This window comes from Manis javanica, chromosome 5, assembly GCF_040802235.1.
Source record: "Manis javanica isolate MJ-LG chromosome 5, MJ_LKY, whole genome shotgun sequence".
Classification (NCBI taxonomy): domain Eukaryota; kingdom Metazoa; phylum Chordata; class Mammalia; order Pholidota; family Manidae; genus Manis; species Manis javanica.
The window spans coordinates 27,172,561-27,196,252 of record NC_133160.1 but is presented as its reverse complement, the minus strand read 5'-3'; the positions used below and the strand labels follow the sequence as shown (position 1 = coordinate 27,196,252).

The 23,692-nt window shown below is 39.6% G+C and overlaps 2 protein-coding genes across 3 annotated transcripts in view; one reads left to right on the top strand and one right to left on the bottom strand.

Annotated features, from left to right (window-relative positions):
• The window catches only part of LOC140849515 (syntenin-2-like), a 137,805-nt gene that overhangs the window by 32,127 nt on the left and 81,986 nt on the right, over window positions 1-23,692 (top strand). The window lies entirely within an intron of this gene.
• The window catches only part of LOC140849694 (uncharacterized), a 48,409-nt gene that overhangs the window by 845 nt on the left and 23,872 nt on the right, over window positions 1-23,692 (bottom strand). Inside the window, 3 exon segments of the mRNA XM_073238037.1 lie at window positions 261-359; window positions 18,876-19,013; window positions 19,581-19,802. Coding sequence (XP_073094138.1) covers window positions 261-359; window positions 18,876-19,013; window positions 19,581-19,802 — 459 coding nt within the window.

The following is a 23,692-nucleotide window of genomic DNA, read 5'->3' as shown; positions in this document are numbered from 1 at the left end:
AGACGACCTCCTACAATGGACCAGTGAGGCTTGCGCTCAAGGTCAAAAGCAACGTCCATGGCCTCAACCAGGGCCTTGGCAGACAAACCAGCCAGACCAGCTTTATCCCAAAACTGTCTGTGGCCCAGAATCCTGTGAAAGGCCCGATGTTCCCCACAGCCCCACTGGAGGGCCGGGTGGGCACGAGTGGTCACCGATGGAGGCGGGATCCCCGGCCTCCAGCCCCAGCATCTCGAGGAGACAGCCGCGCCCCGCCTCACCTGGTTCTTCACCCAGTCGTACTGCACATTGGTGAACAGGAGTTTGGGACTTGGAGGCTGCCGCTTGGATGTGTACGCTGCTCCCAGGACTTGGCTCACCTGCAAGAGTCAAGGGCAACAGTGAGGGCTCAGGCTTGAGTTGCTGGGGGTCCCTCTACACCCCCAGCCTCTCCTGCTTGCCCTTGGACTCCCACTTGCACCAGCTGTTCTCAATGTCTTCTGGGGAGCGCTCTCCGGCCCACGGGGACAGCAGGGCTAGCCTCCGCAGCTTGGCCTATGCTTCGGCCTCGGCGTCCCCCTTCCCGTTCGGAGAACCATGGAGCTACCTGCTCCCGCTGTTGGTACTCCAGGGCCTCAGTGAGATCCTGCTCCTCCCTCCCATGAGGGGCTTTTCTTCAGAAGGTGCCCTAGGCAGGGTTCCTCCCTCCTGGGACAGGGCCTTTCCAAGCTTCTCATCCCTCCTTGAGGCCATATTGCCCAGGCCTGGTCAATTAGCCATGTTCAATGAACATTATTAAAGCCCATATTAAACTGGCTCCCACCAAGTCCTGCCATCTTCCCCACCACCGTGTGCTCTCCTCCATGGAGACCTGGCACCCCATCCTGACCTTACCTGGACCTCCCCCTGTGGAATACATAAACAACCTCTCCCTCCTAGGGAAGCCCTGCCTCTGCCTTGATATCCCCCCCAACAGATAAGATTTATGCCTTCCCAGGAGTATAGGAGCCACAAGGACTCTTGGAAGTGCTTGGAAAACTCCTACTTATATTCAAAACACAACTCCAAAATCTATTCTTCTATGAAACCTTCCTTTTACTTGATCCACCCAATCAGGAGATTTTTCCTCTAAGCTATCCCTGTTCTTAACAGTCCTGCTACTTACCACATAGAACTGCAGCCACGAGCTTGCATATCCATCTCTCCAAATGGACTGTGTGTTGCCTAAGGCAGGACTCATATCTGACTGGATTTCTAGAACCTAACACAGGGTCTGGCAGTCATCAGGACCTCAATAAATATTTTTTGAAGGATCCAAAATTGTCCAAGACTTGGTCAGAAATATGGTGGAACATGGATGGAGGAAAAAAATGAAGAGAAGGCTTCCAAAGCAAGCAGCCTGCCTTCCCCATGAAACAGGGAAATAACATGAGTGTCTATCCTCCCAGGGAACTCTGGCCACATAGAATTAACCTCTGCCGGGAACCAGCCTGAACAAATCTGAACCTGGTTCTGGGGAAGGGACTTGGGTTTTGATATTTTCCACTGGTTTGTACTTCTGAGTCTTTCAGCTTTGCTGGGTTAGAACAGAGCTCTTAGGCCACCGCTGACACCTGTGGAGTCAAATCTTGCAGGTCCCAAATCTTTGGCCTTCTGAGCACCCCCCGCCCCCCACCGAGTGTGCCCAGCACTCTCCAAGTAAGGCTGCCTGGGACTTGGGGAAATGCCCAGCATCCCCTTCCCTGGGCCAGAGGAGACCAGGTGGGCCGTGATAACTCACTGCAGCTCAGTGAAGGCCTGGGAAGCATCTATGGAGTCGTCATCCTCCTTTACGCTTCTTCTTAGATCATAGACACTGACCATCTGGACATCCTGCAGCCTTTTCAAACATTCAGGCCAAATGTCCCTGCAATTTAACAGATCCTACTCAGTAGCAATGACAGAGCTTCCCCTTCCTCTGAACCCTCTGTCCCTCATCCTCCACCCTCAGCCAACAGTCAGTTGCCCCTGGCCTACACCTGTTGATGCCTACCATATGCCAGGCATTATGCTGGCTACTCTACAAATACCTGGAGGAATCGGACACTAGCCATAGTATATACTTAGAGCTCAGGCCTAAAGCATTTGGCCCCACACGGAGGCCGAAATAGAGTACTGCGGCAACGACCAAGTGATTCTCAGTCAGGCTTCAAGTAGTTCATGTATAAAATAGCAATGGCACAAAATGATCAGGTGTCCATCAAATGTGAGGTTAGGGATGGGGCTGGGGAAGAACAGGGGCTCGGGTAGAAAGCAGGTAGTGAGAAGAGTGAGACATGAAATCCTCCTGGGCAGGGTGCAGTGAGTTAGTTGCAGGCTATTCCCCTGCTGCAGAATGTTTTTTTAATTAAGAAAAACTAAACAGATATGTTACAAATATTTTAAAAAATAATTGGAGGGAAACAAAATAAAAAATGAACAAGTGAGACTTCACCAAACTAAAAAGCAAGCTTCTGTACAGCAAAGGACACCATCTGTAGAACAAAAAGGCATCTTACAGTATGGGAGAATATATTCATAAATGACTCATCTGATAAGGGGTTAACATCCAAAATACATAAAGAAATCATATGCCTCAACACCCCCAAAACAAATAACCCAATCAAAAAATGGGCAGAAGACCTGAGCAGACACTTCTCCAAAGAAATACAAATGACCAACAGGCACATGAAAGATGCTCCACTTCACTAATCATCAGGGAAATGCAAATTAAAACCACAGTGAGATATGACCTCACACCAGTTAGAACAGCCAACATCCCAAAGAGAAGGGGAACCCTCTGACAGTGTTGATGGGAGTACAAATTGGTGCAGCTGCTGTAGAAAGCAGAATGGAGGTTCCACAAAAAACTAAAAATAGAAATAACCACTTGACCCAGTAATTCCACCCCTAGGAATTTACCCAAAGACAACAAAAACCCTGACTTGAAAAGAAAAATGCACCCCTATGTTTATCATCGCACTGTATGCAATAACCAAGACATGGAAGCAACCTAAGTGTCCATCAGTAGATGAATGGATAAAGAACAGGTGGTACACATATGCAGTGGAATACTATTCCACCATAAAAAATGAAATCCTGCCATTTGCAACAACATGGATGGATCTAGAGGGTATTATGCTCAGTGAAATAAGCCAGATAGAGAAAAACATATGATTTCACTTATTTGTGGAATATAAAAACAAAACAAAGCAGAAGGAACAAAACACCATTCAACTCATAGACACTGAGAAGTGACTAGTGGTTACCAAGGGGGTGAGGAATAGGCAGGGGCAGGGGGAGGGAGAGGGGGACTGTTGAACCACTGTGATGTACATTTGATAAATTAAATAAGAATAATAATAATTGGAGAGCTGTAGAAGCAAAGAAATTAAGACAAACTAAAATTACAGAAAAGGAAGAGTCCTTCAAAGAAGAACTGAAATCAGGAGCTGCTTTCTTCTCTGGGAGCATTTTCTGAGTCTGGGCGTTGGCTGAGTAAGAACCAGGCTCAGATTAGGAGGAAGAAAGCAACTGCAAGGAGGAGAAACCAGCAGAGCTTTGGACAGACACAGTTAAAAACATACACAGAAAGAGACCGAAAAGTCAACACACAAGATAGACTAGAACAGAATACAAAACAAAAGTAAAAAAGCCCATTCACCCAAAATAACAATGAAAAGAGGAATAGAGAAAAAACAGATGAAACCAACAGAAAGTAAAAAATTACCATGGTGGACTTAAATCCAACCATGTAGATAACTATATTAAATGAAAATGGACTAAATACACCAATTAAGATGGAGAGATTTTCAGACTATTCAATGAAAAGGCAAGATTCAACTACATATCATTTAGAAGAAATAAGACTTTACTTATAAATACAAAGATTAAAAGTGAAAGGATGGTAAAAGATATATCATGAAAGTACTAAGCAAAGAAAGCTGAGGAAAATGTGTCTGTCTCTACAAACAGAGAAAGACTTCAGGACAAGGAACATTACTGAAAATTAAAAGGTCAATTTTGTAGTGATAAAAGAACCAGTTCCTCAGGACGACATAATAATCCTAAATGCCTGTATGCCTAGCAATTTAGGGATTCAAAAATAAAAGAAACTGAAAGAACTAAAGGGAGAAACAGACAAGTCCACAATCATATATGAAAATTTTAAGACCTCTCCCAGCTGTTCATACAAGAAGTAGACATCAAAACAGTAGAGATATAAAAGATTTGAACAAGACTATCACCTAACTGGCCCTAACTAACATTTGTAACATTTGACATCCAACAACAGCAGAACACACATTCTTTTCAAAGTACACATGGAACATTTACCAAAATAGCCAAGAAAATGGGACATATAAAAGATGCAGGAAGTTTCAAATCATCAAAATCATAGTGTGTAGAATTTATTTTCTGACTACAATGGTATTGAAAATCAATAACAATAGCTGGAAATTTGCCCAAGTATTTGAAAACTAATCAAAACACTTCTAAGTTATTCATAGGTCAAAGGGAAAATTAGAAATCACTTCCAACTGAATGATGATAAGACTAGGAAACTAAAAAGTTATAACATGAAAATTTATGGGATGCAACTAAAGCAGTGCTTGAAGGAAAATTTATAGCTTCAAATACCTACATTAGAAAAAAGGAAGCTGTAAAACACATGATCTAGGTTTCTACTTTAAGAAGTTAGAAAAAGAAGAGTAAATCAAATTCTAAGTAAATAGAGGAAAAGGAATAATTTTAAAATAAAAGGGAAGTTGTTGTTTAATGGGTATAGAATTTCAGATTTGCAAGATGGAAAAGTTCTGGAGATCTGTTGCACAACAATGTGAATATACTGAATACTGCTGAACTGGTCACGTAAAAATGGTTAAGATGGTAAATCTAATGTTATTTGTCTTCACCACAATAAAAAAATAGAAAAATGTTATTTGACAATTTTATAGAAAAACATACATAATTATATGCCATTACTTAAATGCAGAAATATACAAAATAGAAAATGAACAAGGAATAGAGAAAATCAACAATGCCAAAGCTGATTCTTTTAAAGTTTTAACAAATCCAAAAACCTCTAGCAAAATTGAAAGAGAAAGTGAACACACATATTGCCAGGATCAAGAATGAAAAGGGGACATTAATAGAGATCCTGTGACATTCAGAAGATGATAAGGGACTATTGTGAAGAACTTAATGATAGCATATTTGAAACTTGGATAAAATGGAAAAATTCCCTGAAAAAAATGAGTTTATCAAAACTGACACAAGAAATAGAAAATCTAAGTAGCCCCATATCTACTAAAGAAATTGAATTCATAATCAAAATCTTTTCCATAAAACAACTCCAGACCCAGAGAGCTTAATCAGTGGACTCTATCAAATATTTAAGAAAGATATAATACCCACTCTATGCCAATTCTCCCAGAAATAAGAAGAGTACTTTCCAAATCCTATGAGGCTGGCATTGCCCTGATACTGAACAAGGCAAAGAAACTACAAGAAAAGAAAACTGTAGATCAATATTCTTCATGAACATAGATGCAAATATTCTAAACAAAATTTTACTGAACAGAACTCAACAGTATATTAAAAAGAATAATACTTGACTAAGTGAGGTTTATACCAGGAATGCAAGATTGGAATAACATTCAAAATTCAAAGAATGTAACTCAGCACATTAGTATAATAAAGGAGAAAACCCGTATGATCACTGCAATAGGAGCAGAGCAGTCATTTGACAGAACCCAACATTCATGATTATACAAAGTTCATTTTTTATAATTCATTCATAACTATAAAAAAATCTCTCAGCTAACTAGGGATAGAGACAGCTACTGTTAAAAAAGAAATATTGCATGATTCCACTAAAGCAAACACATAGAAACAAAAAGTAGAATAATGGCTGCCTGAGCCAGAGGGGAGGGGCTTGGGCAGTTGTGGTTCAAAAGTGAAATAAGTTAACACTACTGTTCTGACACTTAAAATTTTGTTAAGAGGGTAGATTTCTGGGTTTTTTCTCTCCAGAAATATCATATAATTGACATCTGACATTGTGTAGGTTTAAGGTGTACAGCAGGATGATCTGTTGCATGTATACATTGGAAAATGATAGCCACAAGTTTAGTTAATACATCCATCAAGTCACAGTTAACATTGTTTTTTATTTTTTGTTGTGAGAATTTTTAAGACCTCTCTTAACTTACAAGTATACAGTATAGTATTCATAACTGTATATATACTTTTCTGTACATTAAAGCCTCAGAATTTACTCACCCAATAACTGGAGCCACCTTCATCAATTTCCCCCACCCTGCCTCCTGCCCCTGGCAGCCACCAATGTACTCTCTGTTTCTATAAGTTTGGTTTCTTTAGATTCCACATAAAGTGAGATCATACAGCATTTGTCTTTCTCTCTCTGGCTTATTTTATTGAGCATAATGCCTTTCAGTTTCATTCATGTCATTGCCAATGGCAAGACTTCCTGCTTTTTCATGCTGGCTAATATTCCAGTGTATATGTATGTACACACATATAAAAGCTATATACATGTACATATACAGTGTGTATACAATAATATATATATGTTATACACAATTTATCACATTTTCTTTATCCACTCATCTGTTGCTATACACTTAGGTTGCTTCCGTGTCTTGGCTACTGTAAATAATTTTGCAATGAACATAAAGGCACAGATATCTCTTTGTGATAGTGATTTTATTTGGTTTGGATATATATCCAGAAATGAAATTGCTGGAGCAGTGGTTGTCATGTTATTTGTTTTTACCACAATTTTAAAAGACTTTTGGAAGGGAGTATAAAAGCACAACTATGAAGGGTGGGATTGATAAAATGGATAATACTAAAATTAACTTCCGTTCATCAAGAGACATCACAGAATAAAAAGCAGGCTCAAAATGGAAGAAGACATCTATAAAATATATGATTGTCAAGGAATTCATATCCAGAATATATAAAGGACTCCTACAAACCCAAAGGAAAAAGACAAGTCAGTAGAAAAATGGAGAGAATATCTGAATAATCACTTAATAATAGCCACCTGACCAACAAATACATGAGATGCTCAACCTCACTACTCATCAGTGAAATTCAAATTAAATGAGAAACTTCATAACAATGTTATGTTTAGTAGCCCCACATCGCTAGAAACAACCTCAATGCCACCAAGTAGCACCAATGAATAAATTGTGGGTTATCAGCAACACAATACTCCTCAGCAATGCAGACGACTCAACACCTACATTCAACTAATGACTGAACTGCACGAACATAATGGTATTTGAGAGAAAAGACCCAGCCATGAAAGAGAACCTATCTCACCATTTCAATCATAGTAAGTTCAAAACCAGACAAACCTAATCTCTGGATTTAGAAATCAGGATAGGGGAGAAGGGTAGGTCAAAATGGTCCAGTGGGGGAATGGGGGAGCACCAAGTGCTGGTATTATTCTGTTTCTTGATATGATGTGGCTATTTGCATACGGGCTTATTTTCTGAATATTCACCAAGCTGAACCCTTTTGATTTGTGTGCTTTTCTTCATGTACATTATTATACAACAATTCAGTTTATTTTATAAAGAAAAAGAAGTGTACCTTGTCAGATACATGATTTGCAAAAGTATACAAAGGCAAATAATGTTGAATAGATGGACAGTTGATGGATGAATGAACTGAATGGACAACGGGAATGACTCACATCATTGACAGAGTTTGCACTACCATCATGATCAATTTTAGACTATTTCATCACCTCACAATACATGCAAATGGAATAACACAGTATAGTGTGATCTCTTGTGGCTGACTTTGCTTACGTAGCGTAATGTTTTAGAGGCTCATCATGTAGTATGCATCAGAATTCCATTCCTTTTTATGGTTGGATAATATTCCATCGTATGGACAGATCACACCACACTTGACCCATTCATCAGTTTTAGACATTTGGGTTGTTTTCACTTCTTGGCTACACAACTAATGTTGCTATAAATACTTGTTAACAAGATTTGTGTGTGGAAATATGTCTTCAATTCTCTTGGGTATATATTTAGATGTGGAATTGCTGGGTCAGACGGCAACTCTATGTTGTACTTTCTGAGGAACTACCAAACTGTTTTCCAAAGTAGCTGCACCAGTTTACACTCTCACCAGCAATGTATGAGAATTCCAATTTGCCCCTATCTTAGCCAACACGTATCTGTAACCATCGTAATGAGGGTGAAGTGGGATCTCATTATGGTTTTGACATACATTTCTTTGATGACTAATGATGTTCAGCATTCTTTGATATCCTTGTTGGCAATTTGTATACCTTCTTTGAAGAAGTGTCTATTTGGAGGCTTTGCTCATTTTTAATTGGGTTATTTGTCTTTTTTACTGTTGAGTTGTAAGGGTTCTTCATAAATTCTGGATTCTAGTGTCTTATATATGATTTGCAAATAGTTTCTTCCATTCTGTATGTTATCTTTTCTCTTTCTTAGTGGTGCCCCTTGGAGGCTAAAAGTTTTTAATTGTAATGAAGTTCAATTTATTTTTTCTTTTGTTGCGTCTGTTTTTTGGTATCATGTCTAAGAAACATAGCCTGACCCAACGTCATGAAAATTTCTATATTTTTTTCCTAAGAGTTTTATAATTTTCGCTCTTACATTTAGGTCTATGACCATTCAAAGTTAATTTTTGTGAATGTTGTGAGGCATGGTTTTGTGAAGTTTTTGTGTTCATTCTATTGGTGGGTATGTCCAGTTTTCCCAGCTCCATTTGTTTAGAAAGACTATTCTTTCCCCATTTGATTGTCTTGGTATGCTTGCTGAAAATCAATTGACCAGAAATATGAAAGTTTATTTTTCTACTCTTAATTCTATTCCATTGTCTATCCTAATGCTAATACCATGGTATCTTCACTGTAGCATTGTAGTAAATTTTGAAATTGGAAAGTGTGAGTCCTCCAATTCTTTCTTTTTCAAGATTGTTTTTATTTTTAGGTCCTTTGTGTTTCCATATGAACTTCAGGATTCGCTTGTCAATTTCTGCAAAATAAGGCAGCTGGGATTTTCATATCAATTGCATTGAATCAATTTGGGAAATACTGCTATATTGACAAGGTGAAGTCTTCTAATCCAGGAATATGGGACATGTTTCCACTTGTTCAGGTTTTCTTTGATTTCTTTAAATAACATTTTGTAGTTTTCAGACTACAAATTTTACACTACTTTCATAAATTCATTCCAAAATATTTTATTCTTTTTCATGGTCTTGTAATCTGCATGCCTTCAGAAGTGGCAAGAGCAGACATCCTTGTCTTGTTCCTGATCTTAGGAGGAAAGAATTTAATCGTTCACCATTAAGTATGACATTAGCTGTGAATTTTTTGTAAATGGCCTTTATCAGGTTTTCCCCTCCATTCGGTGTTGAGAGGTGTTGAGAGGTTTCTTTTTATCAGAAAAAATATTTATCGAATGCTGTTTCTATATCTAGTGACATGATCATGTGTCTTTTTTCTTCATTCAATTAATATTCATGTCAATTGATTTAGGACGTTAAACCAACCTTGCATTCCTGAGATATTCTTACTGTGTAATCCTTTCATATGTTGCTGGATTGAATTTGCTAGTATTTTGCTTAGGATATTTGCACGTATATTCACCGGAGATATTGGTCTGTAGTTTTATTTTCTTGTGATGTCTTTGTCTGGTTTTGGTAACAAGGTAATGCCAGTCTCATAGAAAATCCTTTTGGAAGAACTTTTGAAGAACTGACATTAATCCTTCTTGAAATTGTTCACAGAATTCACCAGTGAAGGCATCTGTATCTGAGCTTTCCCTTATGGGAAGCTTTATTACTAACTCAATCTCTTTACTTGGAATGTTCAGATTTTGCTTTTCTTTAGATTTTCTATTCCTTCTTGAGCCCATTTTGGTAGTTTATATCTTCTTAAGAATTTATCCACTTTCTATCATTATTTTGATAGTGAAAATTTAAAAACAAGTTAAATAAATGACTGTACCTCTATAAAGTGAACGTTAATTATTACAAAGTCTGATTTTCAAGAATATTTGATAATATATGAAATTCTAGTTCATACAGTGTGATCCCAATTTGTTTAAAATATGTCATTATAAGTACTAAGAGCAGCTGGTCAGAAGCACAAATTCTGAAGTCACACAGACATGGGTTTACTGCTCAGTCTAGCACTGGCCGCCATGTGAGCTCAGACAGGACCTCCCAACTCTTCAGTTTCATCTCCCTTATCTGAAAAATAACTTCTCCCTCACAGAGTCACTCTAGAGATTCAATGAGAGGATACATAATAACACTAATCACAATCCCTGAAACATTGTAAGCAGTCAATGATTGACACTTTTATTGTTGTCCTTATAATGATTGTATTAACGTTATAGATTTTTCATATACTGAACCCATGGGTAATCAGTTCCCAACAGATCTGAGTGCAGTGAAGTTCTCTTCTTACTAAAACTAGACTGGACAGAATATATTTCTATAGAAATTCAAAGGGCACCTAAGACTTCAAGATGACTGTGAAAATGGCAAATGTATATAAGCCTTTGACCTAGCAATCTCACTTCCAGGAATTTGACCAACAGATATTTTTTCACACATGTAAAATGACATAGTCATTATTCCCTTCTGGTTAAAAACAAAACATAGAAAAGAAGCTCAATTTCCCTTAAGAGGGAATTAGATCAATAACATATTCTATGGCTTACTACACAGCTATAAAAATTAATGTACTGCTATGCAAAGATTAAGATGGAGTAAGAAAAGCAAGGTGAGTACTAGTAGGTAAGACGTGCTACTGTCATGTAAAAAATAACATGCTACTATAATGTTACATAATAACCCTAACTTTACACATTTGTGTTTGCAAAAACAAACCCTAGAAAAATAACCAAAAGTCAATGAAAGTGGTTACTTTAGGGAACAAGGAGAACCGTTTTTGGCAGGAGACAGGAGGAGGACTAAGATTTTTTTAATTGCCTGTTTTTATAAACTTCCATTGATGTATAATATACATATAGGAAATATATATATACCATAAATGCACCATTGAATACATTTTTACAAACTGAACATGACAGATAGTGACAGAGCACTGCCAGTGCCCCAGAAGTCCCCCGTGTGACTCCTCCTGGCCACTCCACTCCCCCAACAAAGAGGATCACTTCTGATAGGTTTCTGTGTTTTTGTACTTTATATGAATGGAATTATAAAACATATAATGTATATTCCCTTGTGTCATATTTCTTTCACTTAAATTGTTTAAAGAATTGCCCATTTTGTGTTGAGTAGTTTCAAATGATTCATTTCCAATGCCAGATATTGTTCTATATAGTGCATATATCACAATTTATTTTTTCAGACTACATTAATTAGGCATTTGGGGTTTTCCAAATGTGAAGTTATTGCACATAGTAATTCTATCCACCCTCTTATTTATATCTTTGAAAGCACATATTTCTCTTGTGTATTAGAAGTACAATTGTTAGGTCACAGAGTAGGGATATTCAGCTTTAGTAGCTACTGCCAAACAGTTCCCCAAAATGACTATTCCAAGTTGCATTCCTACCAGCAGTGTAAATTACAGTTGATTTATATCCTTATCAACATTTGGTATTGTCCATCTTTTTAGTTTTAGCAATACTGGGGGGTGTGTATATGATACCACTTTAATTTGTATTTTTCCAGTATCTAATGAAACAGTGCTCACCTTCATTAGTCATCAGGGAAATATCAAGTTATTTTTAAACTATATAAATGGTATTACCTACCTGAGAATATACAAAGATATTTTCATTATTTTTAAAAAGAATTCATGACTCCAGGGCTCTCCTTGCAAAGATCCATGCCCATGGAATGTATGTGTATGTGTGTGTATACATGTGCATGTGTATGTATGTAGGTATATTTGGTGTGTACACACTTGTGTTTTACTGTTTAATGGTGACTTCAAGTCAACAGAAACTCTTCCACAACCTTGAACAAGAAACAGAAAAGATAGAATCTCAGTAAAAGAACTATGATCTGGGGTGGAGCCAAGATGGCAGCGTGAGTAGAGCAGTGGATATCTCCTCCCAAAACCACATGTATCTATGAAAATACAACAAAGACAACTCTTCCTAGAATAAAGACCAGCGGACACAGGACAACATCCCGACCACATCCACACCTGCGAGAACCCAGCGCGTCACAAAGGGGGTAAGATACAAGCCCTGGCCCGGCAGGTCCTGAGCCCCCTCCCCCCAGCTCCCAGTGGGAGGAGATGAGTCAGAGTGGGAAGGAGAGGGAGCCCAGGACTGCTGATCACCCAGGCCCAGCCATCCGGACCAGAGTGCAGACACAGTGCATGTGTGGGGCCCTGGATACTAGGGAAACAGGGCAGCAAGAACGGCGAGTAGGTACCAGAGGCTAGTGCCGGAGAACAAAGGAAAAGCAAGCGGCCATTTTTGTTGTTGTTGTTGTTGTTTTGTTTTGTTTGGGCGAGCACTTTTTGGAAGTCTTAAAGAGATAGGGACCCCAAAACTAGGGAAACAGGGCAGCAAGACCAGTGAGAGGTGCCTGAGGCTGGCTCAGGAGAATAAAGAAAAATGAGTGGCCATTTTTTTTTTTTTGTGGTCGTTTTGTTTTGGTGGGTACTTTTTGGAAGTCTTAAAGGGGCAGGGTGGGACACTTAGTCCAGAGGTAGGGAATCTGGGGATCTCTGGGCACTCTAATCCCCTCGGCTGCAGGGAACACGGAGGCCCCTTACAGAGATAAATAGCCTCCCAGCCGCTCCCCCTTCAAAGCGACTCCACCACTTTGGAGCAGTGGCCCGAGCCAGTTTACGCCCACAGCAACAGTGGAGATAAACTCCATAGCAGCTGGTCAGGAAGCAGAAGCCCTGTCTGTGCACAGCTACCCAGAAAAAGCCACTAGAGGTCGCTATTCTCCCAGGAGAGGAAGGCCACAAACCAACAAGAAGGGAAGTTCTTCCAGCCATCACTCGTCCCAGCTCTGCAAACTATTCCTATCACCATGAAAAGACAAAATTACAGGCAAACCAAGATCACAGAGACGCCAAAGAAGGAGACAGACCTAACCAGTCTTCCTGACAAAGAATTCAAAATAAAAATCATAAACATGCTCACAGAGATGCAGAGAAATACGCAAGAGAAATGGGATGAAGTCCAGAGGGAGATCACAGATGAAAGAAAGGAGATTACAGAAATGAAACAGACTTGGGAAGGATTTATAAGCAGAATGGATAAGATGCAAGAGGCCATGGATGGAAGTGAAACCAGAGAACAGGAACACATAGAAGCTGACATAGAGAGAGATAAAAGGATCTCCAGGAATGAAACAATATTAAGAGAACTGTGTGACCAATCCAAAAGAAACAATATCAATATTATAGGGGTACCAGAAGAAGAAGAGAGAGGAAAAGAGATGGAAAGTATCATGGAAGAAATAATTGCTGAAAACTTCCCCAAACTGGGGGAGGAAATAATCAAACAGACCACGGAAATACACAGAACCCCCAACAGAAAGGATCCACGGAGGACAACACCAAGACACATAGTAATTACAATGGCAAGGATCAAGGACAAGGAAAGAGATTTAAAGGCAGCTAGAGAGAAAAAGGTCACCTATAAAGGAAAACCCATCAGGCTAACATCAGACTTCTCGACAGAAACCCTACAGGCCAGAAGAGAATGGCATGATATACTTAATGCAGTGAAACAGAAGGACCTTGAACCAAGGATACTGTATCCAGCACGACTATCATTTAAATATGATGGCAGGATTAAACAATTCCCAGACAAGCAAAATCTGAGGGAATTTGCTTCCCACAAACCACCTCCATAGGGCATCTTACAGGGACTGCTCTAGATGGGAGCACTCCTAGAAAGAGCACAGAACAAAACACCCAACATATGAAGAATGGAGGAGGAGGAATAAGAAGAGAGAGAAGAAAAGAATCTCCAGACAGTGTATATAACAGCTCAATAAGCAAGCTAAGTTAGGCAGTAAGATACTAAAGAAGCTAACCTTGAACCTTCGGTAACCACGAATTTAAAGCCTGCAATGGGAATAAGTACATATCTTTCAATAGTCACCCTAAATGTAAATGGACTGAATGCACCAATCAAAAGACACAGAGTAACAGAATGAATAAAAAAGCAAGACCCATCTATATGCTGCTTACAAGAAACTCACTTAAAACCCAAAGACATGTACAGACTAAAATTCAAGGGATGGAAAACATATTTCAGGCAAACAACAGTGAGAAGAAAGCAGGGGTTGCAGTACTAATATCAGACAAAATAGACTTCAAAACAAAGAAAGTAACAAGAGATAAAGAAGCACACTACATAATGATAAAGGGCTCAGTCCAACAAGAGGATATAACCATTCTAAATATACATGCACGCAACACAGGAGCACCAGCATATGTGAAACAAATACTAACAAAACTAAAGAGGGAAATAGACTGCAATGCATTCATTTTAGGAGACTTCAACACACCACTCACCCCAAAGGATAGATTCACCAGTCAGAAAATAAGTAAGGACACACAGGCACTGAACAACACACTAGAACAGATGGACCTAATAGACATCTATAGAACTCTACATCCAAAAGCAACAGGATATACATTCTTCTCAAGTGCACATGGAACATTCTCCAGAATAGACCACATACTAGCCCACAAAAAGAGCCTCAGCAAAATCCAAAGTATTGAAATTCTACCAACCAATTTTTCGGACCACAAAGGTATAAAACTAGAAATAAATTCTACAAAGAAAACAAAAAAGCTCACAAAAACATGGAGGCTTAACAACATGCTCCTAAATAATCAATGGATCAATGAACAAATTAAAATAGAGATCAAGGAATATATAGAAACAAATGACAACAACAACACAAAGCCCCAACTTCTGTGGGACGCAGCGAAAGCAGTCTTAAGAGGAAAGTATATAGCGATCCAGCCACACTTGAAGAAGCAAGAACAATCCCAAATGAATAGTCTAACATCAGAATTATCAAAATTAGAAAAAGAAGAACAAATGAGGCCTAAAGTCAGCAGAAGGAGGGACATAATAAAGATCAGAGAAGAAATAAACAAAATTGAGAAGAATAAAACAATAGCAAAAATCAATGAAACCAAGAGCTGGTTCTTTGAGAAAATAAACAAAATAGATAAGCCTCTAGCCAAACTTATTAAGAGAAAAATAAAATCAACACAAATCAACAGAATCAGAAATGAGAAAGGAAAAATCATGACAGACTCCACAGAAATACAAAGAATTATTAAAGACTACTATGAAAACCTATATGCCAACAAGCTGGAAAACCTAGAAGAAATGGACAACTTCCTAGAAAAATACAACCTTCCAAGACTGCCCAAGGAAGAAACACAAAAGTTAAACAAACCAATTACGAGCAAAGACATTGAAACAGTAATCAAAAAACTACCCAAGAACAAAACCCCCGGGCAGGACGGATTTACCTCGGAATTTTTCAGACACACAGAGAAGACATAATACTCATTCTCCTTAAAGTTTTCCAAAAAATAGAAGAGGAGGGAATACCTCCAAACTCATTCTATGAAGCCAACATCACCCTAATACCAACACTAGGTAAAGACCCCACCAAAAAAGAAAATTACAGACCAATATCCTTGATGAATGTAGATGCTAAAATACTTTATAAAATATTAGCAAACCAAATTCAAAAGTATATCAAAAGGATCATACAACCATGACCAAGTGGGATTCAGCCCAGGGATGCAAGGATGGTACAACATTCGAAAATCCATCCACATCATCCACTACATCAACAAAAAGAGAGACAAAAACCACATGATCATCTCCATAGATACTGAAAAAGCATTTGACAAATTCAACATCCATTCATGATAAAAACTCTCAGCAAAATGGGCATAGGAGGCAAGTATCTCAACATAATAAAGGCCATATATGATAAACCCACAGCCAACATTATACTGAACAGTGAGAAGCTGAAAGCTTTTCCTCTGAGATTGGGAACTAGACAGGGATGCCCACTCTCCCCACTGCTATTTAACATAGTACTGGAGGTCCTAGCCACAGCAATCAGACAAAACAAAGAAATACAAGGAATCCAGATTGGTAAAGAAGAAGTTAAACTGTCACTATTTGCAGGCGACATGATATTGTACATAAAAAACCCTAAAGACTCCACCCCAAAACTACTAGAAATGATAACGGAATACAGCAAAGTTGCAGGATACAAAATTAACACACAGAAATCTGTAGCTTTCCTATACACTAACAATGAACCAATGGAAAGAGAAATCAGGAAAACAATTCCATTCACAATTGCATCAAAAAGAATAAAATACCTAGGAATAAACCTAACCAAAGAAGTGAATGACCTATACTCTAAAAACTACAAGTCACTCTTAAGAGAAATTAAAGGGGACACTAACAAATGGAAACTCATCCCATGCTCATGGCTAGGAAGAATTAATATCGTCAAAATGGCCATCATGCCCAAAGCAATATACAGATTTGATGCAATCCCTATCAAATTACCAGCAACATTCTTCAATGAACTGAAACAAATAATTCAAAAATTCATATGTAAACACCAAAGACCCCGAATAGCCAAAGCAATCCTGAGAAAGAAGAATAAAGTAGGGGGGATCTCACTCCCCAACTTCAAGCTCTACTATAAAGCCATAGTAATCAAGACAATTTGATACTGGCACGAGAACAGAGCCACAGACCAGTGGAACAGACTAGAGACTCCAGACATTAACCCAAACATATATGGTCAGTTAATATTTGATGAAGGAGCCATGGACATACAATGGCGAAATGACAGTCTCTTCCACAGATGGTGCTGGCAAAACTGGATAGCTACATGTAGGAGAATGAAACTGGACCATTGTCTAACCCCATATACAAAAGTAAATACAAAATGGATCAAAGATCTGAACGTAAGTCATGAAACCATTAAACTCGTGGAAACAGACATAGGCAAAAACCTCTTAGACATAAACATGAGTGACCTCTTCTTGAACGTATCTCCCTGGGCAAGGAAAACAACAGCAAAAATGAACAAGTGGGACTATATTAAGCTGATAAGGTTCTGTACAGCAAAAGACACCATCAATAGAACAAAAAGGAACCCTACAGTATGGGAGAATATATTTGTAAATGACAGATCCAATAAAGGCTTGACATCCAAAATATATAAAGAGCTCACACGCCTCAACAAACAAAAATCAAATAATCCAATTAAAAAATAGGCAGAGGAACTGAACAGACAGTTCTCCAAAAAAGAAATACACATGGCCAACAGACACATGAAAAGATGCTCCACATCACTAATTATCAGAGAAATGCAAATTAAAACTACAATGAGGTATCACCTCACACCAGTAAGGATGGCTGCCATCCAAAAGATAAACAACAACAAATGTTGGCGAGGCTGTGGTGAAAGGGGAACCCTCCTACACTGCTGGTGGGAATGTAAATTAGTTCAACCATTGTGGAAAGCAGTATGGAGGTTCATCAAAATGCTCAAAACAGACTTACCATTTGACAAAGGAATTCCACTCTTAGGAATTTACAGTAAGAACACAGCAATCAAGTTTGAGAAAGACAGATGCACCCCTATGTTTATCGCAGCACTATTTACAATAGACAAGAATTGGAAGCAACCTAAATGTCCATCGGTAGATGAATGGATAAAGAAGATGTGGTACATATACACAATGGAATACTACTCAGCCATAAGAAGAGGGCAAATCCTACCATTTGCAGCAACATGGATGAAGCTGGAGGGTATTATGCTCAGTGAAATAAACCAAGCGGAGAAAGAGAAATACCAAATGATTTCACTCATCTGTGGAGTATAAGAGCAAAGGAAAAACTGAAGGAACAAAACAGCAGTGGAATCACAGAACCCAAGAATGGACTAACAGCAGTTCCTGTGTGGTGACCTCCAATGAGTTCTACACAATGGTATAAAGGGCATATCAAACTGTGGGCAAAGAGTCTGTTTGTGCATATACAGAGGATCAAAGCCTAATTTGGCTACCCAGAAAAGGAACTAAGATATGACATGAAGAAGAACTTCCAACATCAGCATTCTCTGGAAGACTCATACCAGAAGATGATCATCAAAAAACCTCAACAAAGGTCCAGGCAATGCTGCAGTTGTAGCTGCATTCATCCCACCAGTTCCTTGAATTGCCATTGGAATGAACAAGGAGATATCTAAGCTGGCCTGTCCTTTCAGTAAAACAACAAATTTGACTGGATCTATACTGTTGACAACTAACCAAGAATTAGGAGAAGTGTAAGTTGTAGCGCTCCAAAATCTTACAACTACAGACTATCTACTGTTAAAAGAACATATGGGATGTGAACAGTTCCCAGGAATGGGTTGTTTTAATTTGTCTGATTTCTCTCAGACTGTTCAAGTACAGTTGGACAATATCCATCATATCATAGACAAATTTTCACAAATGCCTAGGGTGCCTAACTGGTTTTCTTGGCTTCACTGGAGATGGCTGGTAATTATAGATCTGCTTTGGTTATGTAACTGTATTCCTATTATGTTAATGTGTGTGCACAATTTAATTAGTAGTTTAAAACCTATACATGCTTAAGTTACTCTACAAGAAGATATGTTAAAGAAATAATCAATCTTCCCATGTTTTCTTCCATCTGCTACCTCTATAGCTTTTCTTCTTCCTTCCTAATTACAACCATTAAATAGAAAAAAAAAAAAGAACTATGATCCCAGCTACTTAGTGGAGATCAAAGGCACTTTTCTGAGCAGCCACTCAGTAACCTGCCTACCTCCTTCTCCTTCAAGGGGATGTAGTATGGGAGGCTGATCTGGCCCTGTTTAGGAATTAGGTACCGGAACTTGTTTGTTCTACTGGATTGGAATGGCCACATGTCAGTGAATGTGCAGTAATCCTTGATGTCCCAGATCTAGGCACAAAGGGTAAGTTAGTGGCCTGGCACCCCTGACCCCCAACACCAGCTCATTCTGTGGGCTCCTCCCAGACCATTTCTCTTCTCCTGAGGGACAGTTCTTACTCACATCTATGAAATACCCAGACATTCAGGGCCAGAAGGGGCCCAAGGGATCTTTCAGGCCAGATCTGAGCTAGCATGCAAAGAGGGTTTGACTTGCCGAAGGACAAGACAGTCTTGCCTCATGTCTCACCACAAAGCACAAAACCAGTTCCTGAGACAGCTGATCGCAGATGAGATGCACAGCTCGGGGGTGAGGGAGCTGTAGGAAGAGAACGATAGAGTGTGGGACCCACTGGGAATGGCTTCTTTGGAGGGGCCTTTTGAACCAAGCCCTCATTCATTTCACTAGGCACACCAGAGCAGGAAAGGACTTCAGAGGTAATCCACCCTACTGCCCACTGTTTTACAAATGAAACCAGTCCCAGAGGAACTAGGGCCTAGGCCAGTGCCACACGTGGCAAAGAGGGGTCAGAGCTTGGCTGACACCAGCCCTCAGCCTCAGTGCCCGTCCTTCCTCACCTTGATGTGTCCTTTACAGTCCCCTGTGACAAGGATCCAGTCATTTTCATCAGTGGCCATGGAGCCCACGACCACATCCCCGTTGTCTCCAAAGTCCACAGGGAACTTCCCCAGTAGGCCCCCATTCCTGTGTATGGACCAGGCATAGATGTAGCCATCCATGCAGCTACTCAGCAGGGCAGCCATGTGTGGCAGGCGAGGCCTGGTCTGCAGGAAGATTATCTGTGCAAGAGGTGCGCCCACTCAGGGGTGCTGTGAGCCGGGCTCACCCTGGACACAGTGCATGGTGCTGGGGGCCCAGGCAAGTCACCACTCCCATCTGGTCCCCAAATTTCCTAGATGCCCCATGAGAATGGTGATGGTCTACTACCCTTCTGACCCAGCTAGTGATGAGGAACATTTTCTGCACTATGAGCTCCTTAAGGGCAGGAATGTGTATCATTTTTGTTCACTGCTTTACCCCAGCAAGTCCAATGGTGCCCGACACATAGTCCATGACCATGAGTGGTTATTGAATGAAGACATACAAGTCTGATTTATCCTAAAACAAACAAGATTTTCTAAGACTTGTTATTCAATTTAAAGTGGTTTGGAGAACAAACTCATTCCCTTTCACATATATCTACAGTGAAATGTCATATTTCCAGCCATTCACCAAGACAGCATTTTAGCCAAGTTCCTCAGGTCTTGTTTTGATTATGCCCTTTGCTAATTCTCCCCTTTGCTCACTTTCACTTTACTTGCCACTTCTCTGCCCATGTGGGGACCACGGTGGAAAGTGACCCTGCACAGTGGACATGAGAAGATTCAGCTCCTCTGCTGGCTGCCACCCTGCATGAGGCAGAGAGCACAGTCGGGTGGAAGTAGAGAGAATCATGCCAGATGGGAAATCAGAGGTTTCTTCACTCCTGCTAAGTCAGGTGTGGTAGCATATGTGTCCCCAAAATATGTCACCACCACCAACAAAATCTCAGTCATCTTTATTGTCAGAGAGGATAAAACAAAACACTCAACCCACTTTCCACTGATCCAGGTGCCAGGGTCACAAAACCAGGCGCCCCTGAACAAAGACAAAAGGCAAACATTTTCCTGCTTTATGCAAACATACTTGTGCATAGCACTAAGTGTGGACAGCACAAACTGATGGGAAGAAATTGAAAGCACAGAATCCCAGAATTACCCAGAAACCAGCACCATTAAGATTTAAATGCATTTCCCTCCAGCTTTTTTCTAATCTCATTGTCTATGTAGACTTTAAGCATATATATACATATATATTTTTTTCAGAGGGCATCTCTCATATTTATTGATCAAATGGTTGTTAACAACAATAAAATTCAGTATAGGGGGGTCAATGCTCAATGTACAATCATTAATCCATTTCAAGCCTAATTCTCGTCAGTCTCCAATCTTCTGAAGCATAACGAACAAGTTCTTACATGGTGAACGAATTCTTACATAGTGAATAAATTCTTACAAGGTGAACAGTACAAGGGCATTCATCACAGAAACTTTCGGTTTTGATCACGCATTATGACCTATAAACAATCAGGTCAAATATGAATATTTGTTTGATTTTTGTAGTTGATTTATATGTTGATCCCACATTTCTCCCTCTATTATTATTATTATTTTTATTTTTAATAAAATGCTGAAGTGGTAGGTAGATGCAAGATAAAGTTAGAAAACAGAGTTTAGTGCTGTAAGAGGGCAAATGTAGATGATCAGATGATCAGGTGTGTGCCTATGGACTAAGTATTAATCCAGGCTAGACAAGGGCAGCAAGACATCCACGGATGCAGAAGATTTCTCTCAAAGCAGGAGGGGTGAGGTTCTGAGCCTCACCTTTGTTGATCCCCAAATTCTCACCTGATGGCCCCCCTGCGACTGTGCCTGTCTTTGGTTGTTCCTATCTTGAGGAATCTTACCCGTCTCTGGCTAACCAGTCATCTTCCGGGGCCATACAGAGAAATGTAAAGTTGGTAAGTGAGAGAGAAGCCATATTGTTTGAAAAGGTTAGGTTTTTACTTCTTTGCAGATTTATGCCCTGTGGCTTCTATGCCCAGCACTTGTCTCGAGGTATCTTTACCACCTGGAGGAATTATGATACTCGGTAAATTCGATATGAGGCATGAATTCTATTTAAGGGTTGTAATTAGGAAGGAAGAAGAAAAGCTATAGATGTAGCATATGGAAGGAAACATGGGAGGATTGATTATTTCTTTGACATATCTTCTTGTAGAGTACCTTAAGAATGTATAGGTTTTAACTACTAACTAATTTGCACACACATATTAACATAATAGGAATACGGTGACATAAACAAAGCAAATCTATAATTACCATCCATCTCCAGTGAAGCCAAGAAAACCATTTAGGCACCCTAGGCATTTGTGAAAATTTATCTATGATATGGTGGATATTGTCTAACTGTACTTGAACAATCAGACAAATTAAAGCAGCCCATTTCTGGGATCTGTTCACATCCCATATGTTCTTTTAACCGTAGATAGTCTATAGTCATGAGATTTTGGAGTGCTACAACTTGCACCCCTCCCAACTCCTGCTTGAGTTCCAACAGTACAGATCCGGTCAAATTCATTGTCTCACTGTATGCAAATGCCAGCCTAGACATCTCCCTCCTCATTCTTATGGCAAGTCCAGGAGACGGTGGGCTGGATGCAGCCACAACCGCAGCATCATCCGGATCCCTGTGGAGGCTTTTTGATGATCATCCCCCGGCACAAGTCCTCCAGAGAGTGCTGATGCCGGAAGCTCCTCCTCATATCGTATCTTAGTTCATTTTCTGGGTATCCAAGCTAGGCCTTGATCTTCTGCATAGAAAGAAACAGACCCTTTACCCACACTTTGACATGCCCTCTATACCACTGTGCAGAACTCATTGGAGGTCAGCACACATTAACTGCTTTTTTTTTTTTTTATTAAGAGAAAGGAATAATATCAGAAAAGAGTACCTCCATAGCTGATCATCTGACACCCTTTAAGTGATCAACATTAAGGATATTTAAAGCATGCATTGATCTTTGATTTACCAATAGTTTTATCCTATCAAGGAGTAATCCCCTTTTTCTTTCTTTCTTTCTTTCTTTTTTTTTTTAATTTTTAATCTACACTTACATGAAGAATACTATGTTTACTATGCTCTCCCCTATATCAGGTCCCCCCTAACAACCACATTACGGTTACTGTCCATCAGCTTAGCAAAATGTTGTAGAGTCACTACTTGTCCTCTCTGTGTTGTGCAGCCCACCCTCCCCTTTCTCCCTTCCCCCATGCATGCTAATCTTAATACCCCCCTTCTTCTTCCCCCCCCTTATCCCTTCCTGCCCACCCATCCTCCCCAGTTCCTTTCCCTTTGGTACCTGTTAGTCCATTTTGGAGTTCTGTAATTCCGCTGCTGTTTTGTTCCTTCAGTTTTTCCTTTGTTCCTATACTCCTCAGATGAGTGAAATCATTTGGTATTTCTCTTTCTCCGCTTGGCTTATTTCACTGAGCATAATACTCTCCAGCTCCATCCATGTTGCTGCAAATGGTTGGATTTTTCCACTTCTTATGGCTGAGTAGCATTCCATTGTGTATATGTACCACATCTTCTTTATCCATTCATCTACCAATGGACATTTAGGTTGCTTCCAATTCTTGGCTATTGTAAATAGTGCTGCGATAAACATAGGGGTGCATCTGTCTTTCTCAAACTTGATTGCTGCATTCTTAGGTTAAATTCCTAGGAGTGGAATTCCTGGGTCAAATGGTAGGTCTGTTTTGAGCATTTTGATGAACCTCCATACTGCTTTCCACAATGGTTGAACTAATTTACATTCCCACCAGCAGTGTAGGAGGGTTCCCCTTTCTCCACAGCCTCGCCACATTTGTTGTTGTTTGTCTTTTGGATGGCAGCTATCCTTACTGGTGTGAGGTGATACCTCATTGTAGTTTTAATTTGCATTTCTCTGATAATTAGTGATGTGGAGCATCTTTTCATGTGTCTGTTGGCCATCTGTATTTCTTTTTTAGAGAACTGTCTGTTCAGTTCCTTTGCCCATTTTTTAATTGGGTTATTTGTTTTTTGTTTGTTGAGGCATGTGAGCTCT